Here is a 21,405-nt window from a genome sequence, read left to right as displayed (position 1 = left end):
ATAACATTGCATGGCTCAGACCCTCAGCCCTGAGCAGGGGTAGTGGGAACAAGACCCCTCGGCCCACAGGTGTGTGTCTGGCCTGACCCCTGGCTCCCGTTCTCCAGAACATCCCCACCACAGAGACAGAGGCTCAGCTCCACTCCCTTCCCTTCCCCCGCTTAGAGACCAACCTGGTCCTGGGCAATTTGGTGTTGCCATGACAACCACATACTTTCTTCTTCCCTACTTAGCTGATTGAATCTGAGTTGCAGATGAAATCCTGGTGAGTTGTGTATTTAGAAAGCATTTGGCCATTTGGAGCACTCGATGCATCTTTCATCTCCCAGATGCCTCTGATACCCATCCCTTGTCTCTTGATGGCTGAGGGAGAGGATATGCGCCCTGCACCCTCTCCCCATGCCTGGGGTAGTCCTGGTCCAGTGGCACAGCCTCCTTGAAGTACAGTCTCTGGCATGCAGGAACACATGGATGACATTCTCATGGGCAGCCTCTGTGGTGAGCGGGCCCTGTGAGCTGGATGGCAGTCACCAGGAGCCTCAGACAATGCATAGGCCTCTCCATTGTGAGGCATATGGTGTCTGGGCAAGAGCTCTTGACTCAGGAGGCTGTCTCTGTCCCCTTCAGGAATGTGTGCTGCACTTCAGGACTTGGGCCACCAAGACTGGGAGTTGCTGCTAGCCAGGGGCCCCCAGCATGATCTTAACCTTCATGCATTCCCCAGGGCTGACCTTAGCCTCCTCTGACCAGCAATGAAGAGTCACCTGCAGTGCAAAGCTCGCTGCGAGTAGGCTCAGAGCTCAGCCCCGAGATGGGGGAGACAAGACATGGGAAAGTAGTAAAAGTGGCCCCATCTGTAATGAGCAGGGTGCTGGTGGCCCTGGGAGGTGACCTCAGCTTGGCAGTTGGGTAGGGCTGGTCTAGCAAGTTTAAGGGGAAGAAAACATGGGGTGGTCAGAGAAAAGCGGGGCTGGCTCTTTCTCCGATCTGCCTGGGCGAGGGGTGGAAATCAGCATGGGGCATCTTACCAGGAATGGTCACGCAGGATGGATAGGGAGACCTACCTCTGTCCTCTCCATTCAGGGCCAGAGGCTCCTGCCCCACACTGCAGATGTTAAACCCACCAAGTGGTCCCATTGGTGTGGCTGCCACCCCACTGGGCTGCACCATCCTGGGCAGGCGGTTGGCCCTTAAGCATAACTGTACCTCCTTATCTAGGCCTTCATTTCCACCCGGATCTTACTACCTCTCTGAGCCTCAATGTCTTCACTCTGGGGAAGGGAGGGAGGGGCAAGCAGATAGGTTAGTAAGAGTGGAATAAGTAGTGAGGGGTTCCTGGAGCAATGTTTCCAGGGAAAGCATACCTGCTGGGTATATTTGGTCAGATTTTTATGATTTTGTAGGGAAGAACATAAAGTACAAATATAAAAAAGCAAATAAAAAAAGATAATTATAGCTTGAGGAAAAATGAAGAATTATAGCAGAAAGGAAATAGAATACTACTTGGTTTAGCAGAAAACAATGTTTACATAGTGTTAAACATGTAAACACTGAATATCAACTTATGCCAAATCATAGCATTGGAAGGATGGGGAGGAAATGTATGGAGAGGTGGCTATCAGCTCATTTTCCATAGTAGAAAGTCAATGTTCTAAAGGTGAAAGAGGCTGGGTGCAGTGGCTCATGCTTGTAATCCCAACAATTTGGGCTAAGGCAGGAGGATTGCTTGAAGCCAGGAGTTTAAGATCAGCCTGGGCAACATAGTGCAATCCCATCTCTACAAACCATTTTAAAATTAGGCGGGCATGGTAGCGCACACTTGTAGTCCCAGCGACTCGGGAGGCTGAAGTGGGAGGACTGCTTGACCCCAGGAGTTTGAGGCTGCAGTGAGCTGTGATTGTGCCACTGCTCTCCAGCTCAGCCTGGGCAACAGAGGGAGACCGCATCTCAAAAAAAAAAAAAATAGTGAAAGAGTCAAAAGAACTGAAAGCAATGGGTCAAGAAGAGGGGAATTAGTATTTCCAGCCTTGCAGTATTGTTCAACCTTTAAAACTATGCACTATACATGTATTGGTTTGATCAAAAGAGAAATTAAATATAAGAGCAGGTTGGATTAATATAAAACCTCTCAAACACTGTCCAAGGTCATGGTGTAAAGGACACAGCGGAGCTGGAACCCGCACTAGGGTCTGTCTGTGCCAGAGCCCACAGCAGGCATGAGCGTAGAGTGATCTTGTCAAAACCTTGGAATCCACCCTTGGACCAGGCAGCTCAAAGACTTTCCCCGAGCACCCATGCGGGCTACAAAGATGAGCCTCCAGCATAAGGGGCTGCACCCCATGCCTGTGGGCAGGGAAGCAAGGCCACTGAGTAAACACGTTCCAAAGCCACTAGCCCACAGAGGCTCTGTCACCCACGGAAGGAGCCAGAGCCGTCGGCGGAGCCCCTTCCTTGGCTGTTCCGCTTCTATTTACTGGGTAGCTTTTGTTCCCTAGCTTCCCATCCAGCTGGGCTGGTTAATCAGATTCTCTGAGGGGAGGGCTGGAGCATCAGTGACTTTACTGACACCCAGAGGAATTGCTTCTTGGGAAGCAATTACTTGTGACAGGTGCACACTCCCAGCGGCTGAGCTTGTCTGTGGCTGAGGATGCTGTGGAGCCTGAGGGGCCAGGTCCTTGTTGCTGGCTTGTGCTCAGCAGGGACACCAAGGTCCACTGCTCCTCCATGGTTTTCTTGGCCTCTGCAGGAGGAAAGACTGTCAGCTGAATGACAAGTGACAGGTTGCCACAATGTCACAATTAATACAGACAATTGACTGGGCGGCTGGCATCATGCAAAGCTCTTTTCAGATGTGGAACCCAGGCAATCTGAATGGTTTGGCCCACTGACCTACAGGTCCTGAGTCTCAGGCTCCAGTTGGCTGGTCATCAACTCGTTGTGACCTGGGCAGGCTCCCTTCCATCCTAGGCTCCCTTAGGGGCCAGGCTGGGGCTGAGAGGCAGTGAAGTTCACTCTCAGGGTTCATCAGCAGGCAAAACGGAGAAGGAGACCAGGCTCTTGGAGGCCTCTGTGTCAGGATATTCACTGTAACAGTTTACAACATAGGAAGTGCTGGGAATAACCTGCAATGGCATACCATAGTAAAAAAGCACACTATGCAGGACAGTGTGAGCACAGCACAGGTGCACACCACAGGCAAAGTCAGGACTGGCCTCGGGCAGGACATGGGCCCAGTGTTTCTGTGACTATCTGAAGGGCACTGGTTGCCCTCAGGATAATTTGTTATTTAATAGCAAGAAATACGTAAAATACATAATATCAGGAGATAAAATCACTTATCAGGAAAAATAGTACATGGTATAGAATATATTAAACTTGGCCAGGCACAGTGGCTCATGCCTATAATTCCAGTACTTTAGGAGGTCGAGGTGGGAGGATCAAGAATGCGAGACTAGCCTGGGCAACATAGTGAGACCCCATCTCTACTAACAATTAAAAAAAAATTAGGCGGGTATGGTGGCTCATGCCTGTGGTCCCAGCTACTCCAGAGGCTGAGGCTAGAGGATCACTTGAGCCCTGGAGATTGAGGCTGCAGTAAGCTATGATTGCATCACTGCAGTCCAGCCCAAGCAGCAGACAGAGATCCTGTCTCAAGAAAAGGAATATTTTAATCTCCACCGTGACCTCGGTGCTGAACTAGCTCCCCTGCAGGACCCAGGCTCCAGCCTTGGTATGCACAGGCCCACTGGCTCCCCAATTCTCCATTCTACCCCAAAGAACTGCTGAACCGCAACTTTTCCTTGATCCCCACAATGGCCCTGGAGCAACAGTGGGCAGGGATTAGAACCTTCTGCTGACGGAGAAAAGGTAAAGCCACCTGCTAGGATCTCACAAGGAGAAAAAGGCAGGGCTGCGATTAGAATACAATTCCAGGCTCTTCAGCTCTGTTGATTGTCTGGATCGACAGCAGGTCCTCTGGCCCAGTGGGCAGTGGGGATGTGGTAAAACATCATTTCCAAGCTGCAAAGGCAACCAGGGCCCCTGCAGAGTTGAAGGGAATGTCCACAGAGGCTGATAGAAATGAGGGAGGCCTTTAGCAGTGGGCTGTTGGATCAGAACCAGGTACGCTCAGGTCATGGCTCTTTGATGAGGAGGAAGAAGAAGGCCTGATGGACCCCCACTACTCAGATATGACCCACAAACCAAATGTCCATGGCCTCACACCTTCCCCAAGGATCAGCGCTGGGCCCAGACACATCCAGTGTCTCCCTGATGTCCACAAGTCTGTAGGCAGAACACACTTCCCTTCCCAGGAAAACTCCACCTTATCAATAGTGCTCAGGATAGCACCCTAGGCCGGGCGCAGTGGCTCACACGTGTAATCCCAGCACTTTGGGAGGCCGAGACGAGTGGATCACCTGAGGTCAGGAGTTTGAGAGCAGCCTGGCCAACAGGGCAAAACCCTGTCTCTACTAAAAATACAAAAATTAGCTGGGCATGGTGGTGGGCGCCTGTAATTCCAGCTACTTGAGAGGCTGAGGCAGGAGAATCGCAGAGGTTGCAGTGAGCCTAGATCGCACTACTGCACACCAGCCTGGGCAACAGAGCAAGACTCCGTCAAAAGAAAAAGACAGCACCCTCTGGGCATCCTAAATTCAAAGCTGCTTCTGGCAGGAGAAGCCAGTCCATCTTAACCTGGCATCCCAGTGAAGTGAAAAAAACAACAAAGCAAAGCAGTGTTTGCAATAAAACAAAACTCGGCAAGTTTCTGGATCAGCCTGTGATGAGTGGGTTCAAGGTGAGGACATTGACAATTGGTGGGTGAGGCCATTTGGGGGTGCAGGGGTATCCTTGTGGGCCACCGTGGCTCAGGCCAGGGAAAGCCGAGGCCAGGAGAGCTCATGCCTGTGGCCGTCCAACACGTGGCAGGGGCCATTCATGCCTTTAAACTTTCTTCAGAAACTGCCCACAGCAGCTGTCCCTCCCTGGACAAAGCCACCTTCTCTCCTGATGCCAGGGCCCCTTTTTCTTTCTGTCTTAATCTAAGGCTGATGGGAAATCTAAATAACTAGCTGAGGTGATTTCTGAAATTGCTGGAAATCATTTAACAAGCTTCTGGAGCATCCCTTCTTGTCCTGGAGAGGTGTGCGGAATGTGCGTCTGAAAGAGCATTTGCTGGCAGCCATGGCGTTGCTTCCTCGGGCCTGATTGCTGGGGTTTCCAAGGCTAAGGACACCTCAAACCCACATCCAGATGCCTGGCTCTGCAGAGTCTCTCTGCCTGACACCCTCACCCTCCAAAGCTCCTGCAGGGCCAGCTGGGCCTAAAGGAGTTTTCATTTCTTCTTCACTTGCAGCTTTGTCTTTCAGGAGAGGGTAAAGGAATGTTTCCACTGAAATTAAAATCGATGCTCCACCACCACATGCACTTCTGTGGACTGGGGTTAGGTGGGAGGAGGAAGCAGTAGTGGGGAAACAAATGTTCCCAGGGACCACAGTCCCTCTGTTACCTTGTGTTGGGCAGATTTAAAATTCCACCCACTGAAGTCCACTAGGCTAGAGCTAGGCATCCCTGTCTAGTGCTTTACCTACATCCTCTAACTCACTCCTTGCTACACCCTATGAGGCAAGTGCTATTGTGCCCATTTTCAGATGAGTAAACGGAGGCACAGGGGGATCAAGCACTTTGCTCGAAGATTCACAGCTTGAAGAGGGTAGGGTAGCAGGGTAGCTGGGCTGGGTCCAGTGACCAGGCCTGGGGAAGCAAAGCCACAGCTGCCTCAAAGCCCTCTCTGGACACGTTTCCCACCCCGCCAAACTCCTGGCCCCACCACATACACCTGCCTTTCTAATTCTCAAGGGAGAAAGAATATAGGGCTGTTGAAAGAAAGGAGGAGGAGTCTGATGGGGACAGAGCAGCCTGGGGGGTATTAAGAACAGGGCCACTAGGCCTGACACAGGCGAGTGCCTCCCTGACTGGGGCATGGGGAGAGGTGTGAGGATGAGGCTGGGCAGTGCTGGCTCCAGGGCTCCTAAGGACATCGTAAGAACCAGCCCAAATGAAGCCCAGGGAAAGAAACGGTGACCTGGGTTCATCAATGCCATGCGTTCTGGGCCAGGTGCCTTCTCCAAGGAATGGGGCTAAAGGAAAAGCCATTAAATCATGAGTATTTGTAATGTCCTCGCCCTCCCTCCTTTGCTGGCTGTCACAGCAGGCCTTTGAGCTGGATCAATAGGGGTGAGGGTGGAGGGGAGTGGAGCCTGGCACAGCCACAGAGGTGAGGTGCAGGGTGTCAGGAGAGAACTACCTCGGCACAGGGACCAGAAGAGGAAAGAAGGGCAGATGTGGGTCAAGTGGACACCCAGGAAACCTTGCTTGGGGTTTCCAAGGCTTTTGGAGCTGAATTTGCCTCCTATCTCTGTTCTCCTTTCATCTTTCCTGGACCACGTAAGGGAGGTAACAGATGAGGAAACTGAGGCACGGAGAGGCAAGATCTCCTGCCTATGGTTCCAAAGTGAGGAATTAGACCTGAGAGGCCAAAAGTGAGGTGCCTTCCCACTCCTTGGTGGTGCTGCCCAGGGTCAATGGCCCCAACAGACAGGGATCCTGGGGTATACAAAACCTTTTCTTTGTAATGTACCATAATTTTTTTTGGCCAGATTTATTTCTCCCAAATATTTCTTATTATGCCAATGTTTGTGCAAGACAATTACCCTAAATTCCTGAAGATGGGATGAAGACAGAGGCAGGGGAGGAACTGTAGAGAAAAATAAGCCATGGAAGGTCAGGGATGGATTGAAAACAATCAAATCCTGTGGGTTCCAAACTTGCTGGTTTTTTGGGTTTTGTTTTGTTTTTGAAATAGAGTCTCACTCGTCACCCAGGCTGGAGTGCAGCAGTGTGATCATGGCTTACTGCAGCCTCGACTTCCCAGGCTCCAGTGATCTTCCCGCCTCAGCCTCCTGAGTAGCTGGGACCACAGGCGTGAACCACCATGCCCAGCTAATTTTTTATTATTTATAGAAACAGAATCTCCCTATGTGGCTCAGGCTGGTCTCAAACTCCTGAGCTCTAATAGAGGGAGGAACTTGGCTGGCCGTGGTGGCTCATGCCTGTAATTCCAGCACTTTGGGAGGCCAAGGTGGGTGAGTTGCTTGAGGCCAGGAGTTCAAGACCAGCCTGACCAACATGCGAAACCCCATCTCTGCTAAACATACAAAAATTAGTTGGGTGTGGTGGTGCACGCCTGTAATCCCAGCTACTCAGGAGGCCGAGGCAGGAGAATTGCTTGAACCCAGGAGGTGGAGGTTGCAGTGAGCTGAGATCACACCACTGTACTCCAGCCTGGGTGATGAAGCAAGACTGTCTCAAAAAAAGTAAAATGAAATAATAATAATAATAATAATAATAATAATAATAATAAAGAGAGGAAATTAGCCCAGAGCTAAAGAGGGCTCTGAAATCAGACAGTCCAGGGACCGACCCCAGCTGTGCCGTGTTCTTCCTAGCTGTGTGGCTCAGGGAAAATCAGGTCACTGCTCTGTGCCTCAGTTTCCTCACCTGTAGCCCATAGATAATAGATAGGGTCTGTTGTGAAGATCTCACAGCTAACACCTGTAAAATGTGTCTCCACACAAACCTGGCACATGCTCAGGGCTCTGTACCTGCTGGAATGAGGGAGACTTGTTCAAGGTCACCCACGAATTTGAGAAGGGCAGTTGGGTGGGGGTGGGGGAGTATAACAGAAGGCATAGATGCAACATGCTGTGCCATTTAGAAGACGAAATACACATGAAGCAAAACCCTGTTCATGTACTTCAAAAGACACAGGGCCAGGCATGGTGGCTCATGCCTGTAATCCCAGCACTTTGGGAGGTCAAGGTGGAAGGATCACTTGAAGTCAGGAGTTCAAGACCAGCCTGGCCAAAATGGTGAAACCCCATCTCTAATAAAAATAATTTTTAAAAATTAGCTGGGTGTGGCAGTGGGCACCTGTAATCCCAACTATGTGGGAGGCTGAGGCAGGAGAGCCACTTGAGCCTGGAAGGCAGAGGTTGCAGTGACCTGAGATTGCGCCATTGCACTCCAGCCTGGGTGACAGTGTGAGACTCCATCTCAATTAAAAAAAAAAAAAGAAAAAAAAGGCACAGGCTGGGAGCAGTGGTTCATGCCTGTAATCCCAGCACTCTGGGAGGCCAAGTTGGGAGGATCACTTGAGCTTAGGAGTGTGAGACCAATCTGGGCAACATAGTGAGACTCTGTCTCCACTAAAAATTTAAAAAAAAAAAAAATTAGGCAGGTATTTGGGAGGCTGAGGTGGGAGGATTACTCGAGTCCAGGAGATTAAGGCTGCAGGGAACTATGATCGTGCCACTGCACTCCAGCCTGGGCAACACAGCAAGACACTATCTAAAAAAAAAAAAAATGTAAATAAATAAAAAGACATGGCTGCAGGTGGATTTCTCCAGTGATGGTGCAGATGGAAGAAGTGCTGAAGACAGGGCACCCCTGGGGTCCTTCCACCCAGAGCCTGGCACTTGGCCCTGTGCTTGCAGATTTGCAGCAGGCAGAGCTGAGAGCAGGCAAAGACAAGTCACCACTGTGCTTGGGCATCCTGCCCACCCTCCCCATCGTACAGCCAGAGCTCCACATGGTTTCCATCATGGTTACAAAAGAAACAAATGCAAGTCACTCTGTCCCTTCTGTGGCCCCCCACAGCCCGACATCTGCACACCTGCAAGAACATTCTGTTGGCATTAGAGAGACACCACTTGGGGATGTCAGAAGCATGCAGGGAAGACAGAAACCTTCAGCTCTGGTTCAGGAACATTAAATGCACTATGCTATCCCAGTTTGTTCATAAAATTCTCGTGTTAATGTCCTAGGGGAAACAAAAAGGACAGCTATTTTAGCAGCATGTTTGGTTGGGATTCTGTGTAGAGAAGAGCCCTGTTTTTCTTCTGGCTGCAATGTCCTGATTCTCTGGATCTTTGTGGTTCTCCCTGCATGGCCCTGCCAGACTCTGGTGAGGGAAGACAAGAGTGTGCTCCGAGGCTGGCGAGGCTGGGGTTTTCGTCTGCATCTGGTGAAAGGACTGGCTCCTACATCACCAGTTCCCCTCTGAATAGTCTCAGAATTCTCCTGGGAACAGTGGTGGACAACAAAAGCCTTCTGAAAGAGGTCCTCTGGCACCCCTTATGCCATTCCCCTGGTGTCATCTTTCATGACTTTCAACTGAAAGGGCAAAGAAGTGAGGAGTAGATGAGCCGGGAACAAAACCGGCGCTGTCCACAGAGTCATGCTTTCATTTCAGGCTCTCCCACCCCACATGGCCGCGTGGAAGCCGCACACTATTAGTTCCATATAATGGGAAAGTGTGTCAGGATCTCCCAGACACCAACCAGAAACATGCTGCTCAGTTGTCACCTCCAATGTGACTAATGCAGCCGTGTCTTAATTAGTCACTGCTCACTGCTGCGATGACAGCTTCCGAGCCTATTCCAAGGCCCCAACCTGTGATGGGGCGCTGCAGAGGAGATTAAAGGTGAGAGGCCGCTGGGAAGGAAGGATCAGGAGTTGCCAGTTTTCAGGTCTCTTTCCCACTGAGCACTGTGAACCCAGGTGGCCTCTGCCAAACCCCTTTGTCAACACTGTGACAGTAGAGTCAACAGGGTCATAACATTGGGACACATTTATTGGAGGGAGAGAGGAAATGTGACAGGGAAATGGTCTAGAAGATTCCTTCACAAGTCAGCTGTTATGTCACGGGTCCTCATGCAGCTCCCCTGGGAAGAGGCAATGAGGGATGAACCATGCCACTCTGGCTGGCCTACACCTAGCAAATGCTCCTCAGGCCAGGGTGGCCCGTCTACTGGCTCATGTATGACCTGTGATCTATAGTAGCTGTCTTATAAAGATAACCTGAGCCAATTCTATTTCTCCTGCAGTGGCTTTGAACTCAGAAACAAAGAGGAGGGAGGAGGCTAGGGGCTGGAAGTAAAAGGTGAGAGACTGCCTCTCAGTGGAAGCGCTAGGCCTCTACTCTGAGAGCAGGAGCCATGTCTGGGTCCTCCTCCTCTCACTGCCCACCAGCCTGAGGGCTGGCCTGCTCTCTGGGCCCCAGGAAAAATGAGAATCACCCTAGGGTGAAGCCAGGGGCAGCAGAGAGGGCTGGGAGCTGCCCCAGAGCCTGGCCTCTGCCAGCCTCACAGTGAGGCAGCCTCCAGGCACCACCTCCCTGCTCCTGGCATCCCCTTCCCTCCTTCCTAAGCGCCTGAGGCCCAGTGTTCACTCGGCCTCACAGGTGGAGCGCCCAGGGCCCTTTAACTCTTCAGGCCCCTCAGAAATGAGATGAAGACAACATTTACTGGCTCCAAAATAGAATGTTTCAAAATTGCTTTTTCAATGCTTTTTCAATTGCTACAGAACATACCACCATATCAGTTAGGTAGCCACCACTCTTGTGTCCTTATCCTTATACACGATTGTGTTCAACGTGGGACATGATGCACTGCAATAGGTTCCACAAGCTGGGGGTGGGGTCTCCAAACGTGTGTGGAGCCTGCAGAGGTAGGGACAGAATGCCGGGCACACTTACTTTGCTGAGGATCTATGACATGCAAGGAAAGACCTAATTCTCTATATCTCACCTCCAGCACTTTCCTTTCAAGCCGCACTTCCCAAGAAGAATGGAGAAGTCAACTGGCGAAGAGTCGACTGCACTGGAACAGGGGCTAACAGCAACTACTGCTAATTCATCTGAAGGATAATTAAGAAGTATTTCTAAGTCTCCCTTCATTCGGCCCCCAAAGGAGGCTGGACTACATTGAGAGCCCATCTTCCCAATTGTGCTCTGATATACCCAGACAGTTCTGGTTAAAAATGAGTAACACTAAATAATGGGACTGATTATGCCAAGGTAATTGGGGACTGACTGATAATGCAAATCAATGAGTCTTCCCTCTCCTCAAATTCTTCAAGTAAAACACCTTTTCTGCTACCTTGAAAGTTAGTTAGCGAATGAAATATTTACAACATTAAGGACCAATCCTCTTAGGTAAGTAAATAATAGTGAAGCAAATAATTTTTCCTCTGCATCTGATTGTCTCAGAAGTCTCATTTCCAAATTAAATACACAAGTCTCAGTTACTTCCTGGACACTCATGGAATATTCAGTAAATAAATTTTAGAATAGTGATCTTGTTCAGTTGCTTTTTTTTTTTTTCTTTTTTACTTATTTTTTTGGAGACGGAGTCTCGCTCTGTCACCCAGGCTGGAGTGCAGTGGCACAATCTCGGCTCACCGCAACCTCTGCCTCCCGGGTTCAAGTGACTCTCCTGCCTCAGCCTCCTGAGTAGCTGGAATTACAGGCACCTGCCACCATGCCCGGCTAATTTTTGCATTTTTAGTAGTGATGGGGTTTCACCATGTTGGCCAGACTGGTCTCAAATTCCTGACCTCAGGTGACCCACCTGCCTCAACCTCCCAAAGTGCTGGGATTATAGGCGCGAGCCACTACGCCCAGCCTTCAGCTGCTTTTTCTAGTTTTCTGTGTTTCATTGTCTTTGATAAATTTCTAGGGGACCCCTAATACTTGGGCCTTAGCTCATCTTCTTTCCAAATCTGGTCCTTTCTGACAGGCTCCACAGGCCTCCTGGCTTCCAGTGTGCCTTCTAGAACTCTTCCTTAGGGCCACTGAGAATCTTGTGCAAGCAGCTTCATGAGTCCGTGGGTCAGCTCCCAAAGGTGCTCAGGATCGAGCTGCTGGTGGGAGCTCTCCTCACTAGCAAGCCCCCTGCACGCCTGTCTCACTTGCCATCGGTGCCTGGCCCCCACAAAGAGCAGGAGTGTATAAATATGTGGAGGAGGCCAGGCAAGGTGGCTCATGCCTCTAATCCCAGCACTTCGGGAGGCAGAGGCGGGCAGATCACCTGAGGTCACTTGAGTTCCAGACCAGCCTGGCCAACATGGTGAAACCCCGTCTCTACTAAAAATACAAAAATTAGCCGGGTGTGGTGGTGCATGCCTGCAGTCCCAGCTACTGGGACGCTGAGGCACAAGAATTGCTTGAACCTGGGAGGCAGAGGTTGCTGCGAGCTAAGATCGCGCCACTGCACTCCAGCCCAGGCAACAGAGCAAGACTGTCTTAATAAACAAACAAACAAACAAATAAATAAATAAAATATATGAAGGGTGTCCCCTGTTCAGATTCTTTCTCTTCTTTAGTCCCCACCCCGTTTTCAGCCATGGCTCTTCTAAGACTAGGCCAGGGATCATGCTGCTCCTGATTTCCCACTGGGAATGAACTCCATCCATCCCAGAGGCCACACAGCAGCACTCACAGCTCCCCACTTCTGGGCCTGCCCAGCCTCTCACCTGAGTCCCTCCTCCTCCAGGTTCTGGATGCTCTCAGCTCCTGCTTGTTTCTTCCTCAACATCAAAAGCTGCTTAGGAAATAATTCCTTTTTTTTTTTTTTTCAGTTGCAGTTTCTTGCTCTGTTGCCCAGGTTGGAGTGCAGTGGTGCGAACATGCTCGCTGCAGCCTCGAAATCCTGGGCTCAAGCAATCCTTTGCACCTCAGCCTCCCATGTAGGGACTACAGGTGCATGCCACCATGCCCCGCTAGTTTTTAATTTTTTTTTTTGTAGAGATGGGGTCTCCCTGTGTTGCCCGGGTTGGTCTCAAAATCTTGGGCTCAAGCGATCATCCTGCTTCGGCCTCCCAAAGTGTTAAGCCACAGCGCCTGGCCTGGCAAATAATTCTTTTTTCGTTTTTCCTCCCACCAGAGAACAAAAAGGAAATAAATCTTGATGGGGTTATTTTACATCTTAGTGTGAATGAGTCACTGAGTTCTCTGTGGAATCTGAATTTCCAGTATCCTCTCTAATTCTGGAATAGCAGCCTGTGACCAGGTGAAAGGAAATTCTATCACCTGATGAAGATATTAGAGTGAAGGGGCTGTCCTAGACCCCCTGAAATCACACGCTTGCCCTGCTCTGCACTGAAACTAGTCCTGACTTCTCAAGGAATGGCCATTTAATTAAAAACAAAACAAAACAAGGACCAGGCTAGATGGAGAAGATAGGAGAGAAGTCCTGCAAACAACGGGAAATACAGCTTAAGATGGGACGGGGAGAAGACAAAGGAGACGCCAGGCCTTTCTGTCCCAGACAGAGGAGGCTCTGTGGCACAGGCCAGGACACCACCCCTCTTTCAAAGTCAAGAACCCCAGTCCCAGCTACAATATCAATGGAGGTAGAAACGTTCCAGTTGAGAAACACCAAAGGTTCACATCCTCAAGTTACTTACCCACCCTCCTTATGAAATTAAAGAATTTTTGTCCCTTTTGGAGGGAGAAGGGGTATGAAAGAAGAAAGGTCTTTACAAAAGTGTAAAGAAAATATTTTATTTCTTTTTAAACCAGGGGACTGATGTGAAACTAGCAACAGGAATGCATGATTTAAAAAAAAATGTGGCTGGTCTGGAATCCCAGCACTTTGGGAGGCTGAGGCAGGAGGATCACTTGAGCCCAGGAGTTCAAGGCAACAGTGAGATCCAGTCTCTACAAAAAAAAATTAGAAATTAGCTGGGTGAGGTAGCACACACGTGTGATCCCAGCTACTCAGGACGCTGAGGTGGAAGGATTGCTTGAGCACAGGAGTTTGAGGCTGCAATTAGTTATGATGACACCACTGCACTCCAGCCTGGGTGAGAGGAGAGAGTGAGACCTTGCCTCTGAAAAGAAAAGAATAAAGACAGGAGGAAGGAGGGGCCCCGCTTGAATCAGGTTGGGAAGCGGCTGGGAGCAGGGCAGAGGAGTGGCTCCAGAGCCAGAAGTTGCCGTCAGGTAAGCATTAAACAGCGCAGCAGCAGCTCCCCACTGAGAGACCCCAAGCCAAATCTGAAGTGACCCACACTTACAGGTGGCCAGAGGAGCACAGGAAGTCAGAGATACTGTTCTTCTCACTAACGAAGACTCCTTCCTTTCATAAAGGTTGTGCCTCAGAGACTTGTTTCCATGGAGAAGTAGCCTCACGATATTTTAAGTGGTATTTAAAGCCAAAGTATGATTTCTCTCCCCAAATCTGCTTGGGTAAAGTCAGGCAGGCTGGCCCACATGTATGCAAGCTCCCTGAGGCAACAGGTGTGGCTCTAGGGGGTCCAGCAGGGGAAATGCCAGAGGCCTGGTCAGGTGCAGCTGAGCTTTAGGGAGGTGCCAGAGGCAGAGAACCGCAGAGGACCTGCTGCCAAAGTGCTGACAGCCCCGGCGGCAGGTGCTAGTCCTGGGAAAACTCGCAGCCACAGGCACGACTCTCCCTAGACACAGGGAAGCAGGACATGGGAAGAAGCCCTGGGCTGCCTTCGCAGCTGGCTGTCTTTCAAGAGGAGCTGGCCCTGACAGCATCATTAGGCCAACAGCAGGGGAGGGATGACAGTGAGGACTGCCTTCAGACATAGACCCTCTCTCAAGCTGAGAGAGTATAAGCCTGGGGAGTCCTGCTCCCAGAGGCCACGGAGTCACAAGGCTGCTGGTGGAACAGCAGCTCTGTTCCTGGAGCAGAGAACAGGCATGAGCATGACTGGCCCTGGGCCTGTTGTGAAGGAAGACAATGGGGCATGCCAACCTTGGTGGCATCAAAGCCATGTGGGCTTGCCAGAAAAGCCAATCTCAGAGCCCTCCTACTGGGAGACAGAGACCCTGAAGGCCTGGAGCGGGTCCGGGGAAGCCACGTTCTGACTTGCAATCCAGGTGATTCCAAGACAGGTAGAATGAGGATCATGCTTGAGTCTGGGGTCATGTGGGCATGGGATAGGGGCAGGGTTCTGGGAGGGTGATCAGCAGCTGCAAAGCAGCAGCTCATGAGGACTGAAGGCCCCTTTCTGTGGATGCCAGGACAGAGAACGGACATGGGAGCAAAGGAGGACTGTCTTCTGTGTGTGCTCCACCTGACCCCATGGGACCATCCATTTTTCTGAGCTGGCCTGACCTTGCCCTATGAAGGCATGACTGAGGCCATGCTTTGGAGGTCCTCTAATTGTTCAGGACACCTTGCATTTAGCTGCTTTTCTCCCGCTTAGTGCAAAGCATTCTCCCTCTGAGTAGATAAAAACCTGCCAGGGTGACTGGGCCCCAGTCTTGGTGTACTGACAGGTCTTGATCCTTAGCCCCTGGGTACTGGCTCTGGGCAAGCAGATTTAAATACATGCATTTTAATGCATGATAGCAGTTGCCCTTACTGGCCCTCTCTCTGGGTGTACACACAGAAGGTTTGGGGCACTGAGTGAGAGGATTATTAACATCCAAGTTATAGTTTGTGCATGTAGGTCTGAGGGGAGTTAATATCCAAAAGGAATTAATACATTAATGAAAAAAGAAAAAACACTTTACACTCCAGAACACTGCTCATGATCTCACCTGCAGGGTGCAGGTTGCAAGGTTCAGAATGCCTGGGCTCACACTGTAGCCTGCAGCACCAGGTCCCCATGCCTGCCACTCTTGTCCTGGGGCCGGAATTTGGTTATATTGATCAGTGCTGGAAATAATGGGTCAGCAGGAGGGGCCTGACTCAGTAATACTTGCCATATAGAGTTTGCCCTGTCTTATTCTGAAGATAAAAAAATACATCTGTTAAATCTTATCTGTCACCAGTGCAATTCCCATGTGAGAAGTTACAGAAAGCTGCAAAGCAGTATTCCCTTCAGAGACAAAATGGTTCAACTGGATCACAGTTTTCTTCAAAGTCCGCTTCTTGCAGGTGGCCAGGCCAGGAGTCTCCAGCCAGCTTTCACCCACCCTTCAGTTAACAAATCTTGAGAGCCCACTCTGGGTCAAGTATGTGCTGACCCGGGGCGGCGGGGAACAGTGTGATCATGACAGGCAAGATTCTCCCTAACTCACTCTGGGAAATGTGATCTGAAAACCTTTCTGGTTTCATTTCTTGGATTTCTCACTGAGTAGCATTTTTCCTTCTCTAAAAACTCAGACCACAGTGTTGACACAGAGAAAGCCACAACTTCAGGGCCACGCTCTGTTTTCATGTGGTGAATGAAAGAGAGAGGTCTTGCTCTCTCTTTTACAGAAGACGTTCAAAATTCCTCTGAAGGGTAAAATCGTTGCATCTCTTTTTCTGGGCCAGATAATTGTTAACAATTAAGACATAGTTTGTTGGAGCATGTAGCTCCAAAGGCCAATCACACTCAAAAGGAATGAGTACATTAGTAAAAGAGAAAATAAAATGATGAAAAAACTCTATTATTTTTAAAGGGCTTTTTGGTCTTCACTTAAAAATGAAACTCCTCCTCCGCATTTCAGACTTCGAATGGTCACAGGTGTCTCATGCTCTCTCTGGTGCCTCACCTCTGGGCTTGCTGTCACTCCGCTGCAGAGCCCTCGGGGGGCTCTTACACAGAATATGTGTTCCACCCACAGAACCGCCCATAGCTGGTCCAGGTGCCTCAGGTGTCCAGGCTTCCCTGAAGTCACGTCATTTTGTCAGTGCGTCTGGGCACACCTAACTGAGTCCTGAGGAAATGGATCAGCTTGGTCTCCGTGAGGAATGCTGTCCCGAGAGTTGCTCCCAGACAGAAGGCCCCCACAGCAATGTGTGCCAGTCTGGCTGGCCAGCCCTGCTCACAGCAGAGGAACACCTGGGAAAGAAACAATTGTCAGTGCCCGTTCCTCAGTCTATACCTCCTTCCTCTGGGACCAGCCAGGGAAGGCCGCTGTGGTTCCAGTTTCTAAGTCAGATAAAAGGTATAACAGCCATACTGCGGGTCCATTCTCTCCCTAATGGCAACATTCTCTTGTCACATCTATCAGAAGATGCTGCCCCAGAGGCATGGGGAGGGGACAGGAGGAGGCAAATCCTTGTCCAGTTGGTTCAGGCAGGGCAGGAAGGGGAGGCCTAGAGGGAGGGACAGCGGGGCAGCTGCAGGAGCATGTGGCATGATGGCTCAGGGAGTCTCACCTCTGAAACAGCAGTAACCCCACCGCCGAGGGCAAATGTCCCGAGCAGGACCGGCGACAGGTGCAGGCCCGCCAGGGGTCTGTGGGGGCTCCTTCGGTAGTAGCGGTGGATGAAGCAAAGGCTCTGTGTGATCCGAATGCCCATGTTAAAGCAGTTGGCCAAGATGAAGCCCACGCTGCCACACCAACGGGTCAAGAGATAGGATAACACCAGGAATGAGGAGGACAGGGCCAGCATCACAAAATTGTACCTGGGGAGGAGACAGGCAAAGCAGGGCAGTGGGGACCTCGCCCCGGACAAGGCTGCTCCCAAAACAGCGGCCATGAACATCACCTCACAGAAAGAACCTGTGTTCCCAGAATCCAGGTTTTCATAACATTGAATGCCACATGGAGACCATGGGAATGTCCCTGTCCCCTTACCCTGAACAGAAGGGTAAGAAACAACTCAAGAGATGTATGTTTTTTGAAGATAATAATTGGTTAGTTAAGTGACACTTTGTGATCAAAACATAAAAACCCTGTTCAGCTCAAGTCCTCAACGTGAGATACAAGAATGTGACCAGGGTAATAATTAGATATTGGATGCTAACTCTGTGACAGGCCCTGTGAGGAGTGCTGGGGACACAATGGTGAATGAACACACATGGGCCTTGCCCTGCAGAGCTTGGATTTATTTCACAGACAAGGGAAGCAGCACAGAGAGGCTGAGTAATCTGCCTCACGAGTGAGGTAACACTCAGCCGGACTTCTGACCTCTAAGCTTCAGTACCTCACACCACTGCCCTTGGGAGATGCAGCTCCCAGTAACCTTGGGCAGTAGACACCATTCAAAGCAAATGACTGACCTCCAAAATGAAATGGGAACTGAACCAAAGCCTGGATCACCTTTGCTGTTTTTCAGACTCTTGCATATCCTCACTCCCACTCCCTGTATCTCTAGAGCGCTTTGATCCTGGCGCTTCTTGCACTTCTCTGATTTCAAAGCGGCACATCACTTAGTTATCTTCAGTTCTCCAAAAAGAAAACAGATTCTCAGCAAACACAAAATAGCTGCCATAGTCCTCCAAAAGGCTTGTACAGCCAAGAACAAAATCCCCCAGCCTCTGGTTTCTGCCTAGCACCAAGCAGGCACTCTAAGTATATAGCTGTTGAGGGAACCAAACTTTTGACATCCTCAAGCCATGTCTGCTGGGCTAGAAAACCTCAGAGGCCACCACCCAGGTTCTGCACATGAGGGGTGGTAAGAAAGCGTAATCCGGCTGGGCGCGGTGGCTCACGCCTGTAATCCCAGCACTTGGGGAGGCCGAGGCAGGCGGATTACGAGGTCAGGAGATCGAGACCATCCTGGCTAACACGGTGAAACCCTGTCTCTACTAAAAACACAAAAAATTAGCTGGGTGTGGTGGTGGGTGCCTGTAGTCCTAGCTCCTCAGGAGGCTGAGGCAGGAGAATGGCGTGAACCCGGGAGGCAGAGCTTGCAGTGAGCCGAGATCGCGCCACTGCACTCCAGCCTGGGCAACAGAGCAAGACTCTGTCTCAAAAAACAAAAAAAAAAAAAAAGAAAGAAAGAAAGAAAAAAAGAAAGCGTAATCCCAGTGCTTTGGGAGGCTGAGGTGGTGGGAGGATTGCTTGAGGCCAGGAGTTCGAGATCAGCCCGGACAACATAGCTAGTAGACCCATCTCTACAAAAACCAGTAAAAATTATCCAGGGATGGTGGCACACACCTGCAGTCCTAGCTACTTGGGAGGCTGAAGTGGGAGGATCACTTGAGCCTAAGAGTTTCAGATCAGCCTGGGCAACATCATGAGACCCTGTCTCTACAAAAAATTTTAAAAACTAGCTGTGATACACACCTGTTGTCCCAGCTACTTGGGAGGCTGAGAGAGGAGGAAGGCTTGAGCCCAGGAGTTCAAGGCTATGGTGAGCTATGATCATGCCACTGCACTCCAGCCTGGGCAACAGAGCAACACCCTGTCTCAAAATATAATGATGACTTAAAAATGCATATGGCTGGCCTTCACCACCAGAGTTCCTGATTCTGCAGGTGTGGGAGGAGGCCCTAGAACTTGGCCAGTACCCTAGAACTATGCTGGTAATCCCAGCACATGGGGAGGTTGAGGCAGGAGAATTGCTTGAGGCCAAGAGTTTGAGATCAGCCTGGACAACATAGTGAGACCATGTCTCTACCAAAAAGAAAACGGAAGGCAAGCCACTGCATCCCCTGAATGCCCAGGTATAAGTCCTTGGCTGATTCAGGCCAAGGTGCTGCGTGCTGTGGAGATACGCTTTATCAAAGTGGGTGGTAAAAATACTACACACACACACACACACACACACACACACAACCATACTCCAACAGGAGAGATGTGCTTTCATCTGGAGTTCCAGAGAGGGAGTTTATTTGCTTTTCAGTCCAGAGAGAGTCTCTTTTAATGAAGTACAAGAGCCTGTACCTCACAGGGGAAGTTTTTTCACTACTAATTAGTAATCAGAAAGGTCAACTTCAGAACAAGCCACTCAAATGGGACCCATCATAGACCGGTACTTTGACCTCTTTTCCACAAAGCAGCAGAGATATGTAACCCGTTTTTCAGAAACTATCTCAGAACAGTCTACTATATCAATCCTTGGAGTTTAAGTCATAGATTCACAAACTTTTAGCTGTCCTTCCCCAACTCCCAGTAAAATAACAATAATGAATAAAACCAATAGTTAATTCACGCTAATTCAAGCAGAGACGCATTCAACAGCACAGCCTCTTTGGCATGGCCATCTGAGAGGAGCTGATGATGGGGTCCATTGTCTGCCACTACAAGAGGGCTCTGCAGCTGCTGAACTTTCCAGAATTCACAAATCTATAGCCTTAAAGGCATAATCCACTTCAGGAAAAAATGAGAATTTAAAAAACGCATTAAAATATACTTTTTTGGCTGGACGCGGTGGCTCATGCCTGTAATCCCAGCACTTTGGGAGGCCGAGGCGGGTAGATCGCGAGGTCAAGAGATCGAGACCAGCCTGGCCAACATGGTGAAACCCTGTCTCTACGAAAAATACAAAAATTAGCTGGGCGTGGTGGTGCGCACCTGTAGTCCCAGCTACTCAGGAGGCAGAGGCAGGAGAATCGCTTGAACCCGTGATGCGGGGGTTGCAGTGAGCCGAGATCATGCCACTGTACTCCAGCCTGGAGACAGAGCAAGACTCCATCTTAAAAAAAAAATCAATTTTTAAAATCAAAGCAAAATTATTAATCAGTGACAATATGACTGTCCTGTAAGGTTTGGTTAACATAAACAGTAAATTATTTATGAATGCTTATTTCTCCATGGTCCCAAGAAAATACTGGACTTAAAATCAAGCTTATTAAAAGATGGATTGGCTGGGCACAGTGGCTCATGCCTGTAATCCCAGCATTTGGGAGGCTAAGGCAGGCAGATCGCTTGAGCCCAGGAGTTGGAGACCAGCCTGGGCAACATGGCGCCCAGACACTCCATCTCTACAAAAAATACAAAAACTAGCTGGGCATGGTAGTACACACCTGTAGTCTCAGCTACTCAGGAGGCTGAGGTGGAAGGATCGATTAAGCCTAAGAGGTCAGGCTGTAGTAAGCTATGATTGTACCACTGCACTTCAGCCTGGGTGACAGAGTGAAACCCTGTCTCAAAAAAAGTAGAAAAAAAAAGGATGGATGGTCGAGGATATCAACTCTAGCACCACCTGAAGCAGCTCCCAGCAGGTGCTGGTTGAATACATCAAGGCACAGCCATATAATGGAGCCTTCACAGCCATGAAAAGGATGGCACTGATGTCTTATGTGCCAAAGTGAAAAGATCATACCCATCCTTCATTTGACAGTTATGGAGTCCACTTTGGCACTCAAAGCTCAAAGGCCAACAAATCAGACAAAAGAGCTGTCAATCAGCCGGGCGTGGTGGCTCAAGCCTGTAATCCCAGCACTTTGGGAGGCCGAGACGGGCAGATCACGAGGTCAGGAGATCGAGACCATCCTGGCTAACACGGTGAAACCCCGTCTCTACTAAAAAAAAAATACAAAAAACTAGCCAGGTGAGGTGGCGGGCGCCTGTAGTCCCAGCTACTCGGGAGGCTGAGGCAGGAGAATGGCATGAACCTGGGAGGCGGAGCTTGCAGTGAGCTGAGATCCGGCCACTGCACTCCAGCCTGGGGGACAGAGACAGACTCCATCTCAAAAAAAAAAAAAAAAAAAAAAGAGCTGTCAATCTTGGGCCTTTACACAACTGATCTCTCTTTGCCTAGAAGGCTCTGCCCCCATCTTAGACCACCTTCTTGGTCATCCTAAATGTTGCTGTGCTATACGGGCCTGCCCAGCATACCCGATCTAAAGGGCCCCTACCACTCACTATATACCCGTTTTTCATTCTCAGCACGTCACATTTTCTTATTAATTTACTTGTTTGCT

The 21,405-nt window shown here is 49.9% G+C and overlaps 1 protein-coding gene across 1 annotated transcript in view; it reads right to left on the bottom strand.

Moving 5' to 3' along the window:
* Nucleotides 1–15,584: 15,584 nt before the first annotated feature.
* Nucleotides 15,585–21,405, bottom strand: part of RFT1 (RFT1 homolog) — a 44,091-nt gene continuing 38,270 nt past the window's right edge. Inside the window, exons 12-13 of the mRNA XM_025376091.1 lie at nt 16,968–17,217; nt 15,585–16,647 (exon numbers count right to left, since the gene is read on the bottom strand). Of these exons, the coding sequence (XP_025231876.1) occupies nt 16,480–16,647; nt 16,968–17,217 (418 nt within the window). The 3' untranslated portion in view covers nt 15,585–16,479. The remainder of the gene's footprint in view (nt 16,648–16,967; nt 17,218–21,405) is intronic.

The sequence above is a fragment of the Theropithecus gelada genome, chromosome 2, assembly GCF_003255815.1.
Source record: "Theropithecus gelada isolate Dixy chromosome 2, Tgel_1.0, whole genome shotgun sequence".
Lineage (NCBI taxonomy): Eukaryota > Metazoa > Chordata > Mammalia > Primates > Cercopithecidae > Theropithecus > Theropithecus gelada.
This window is presented reverse-complemented; position numbering and strand designations above follow the sequence as displayed.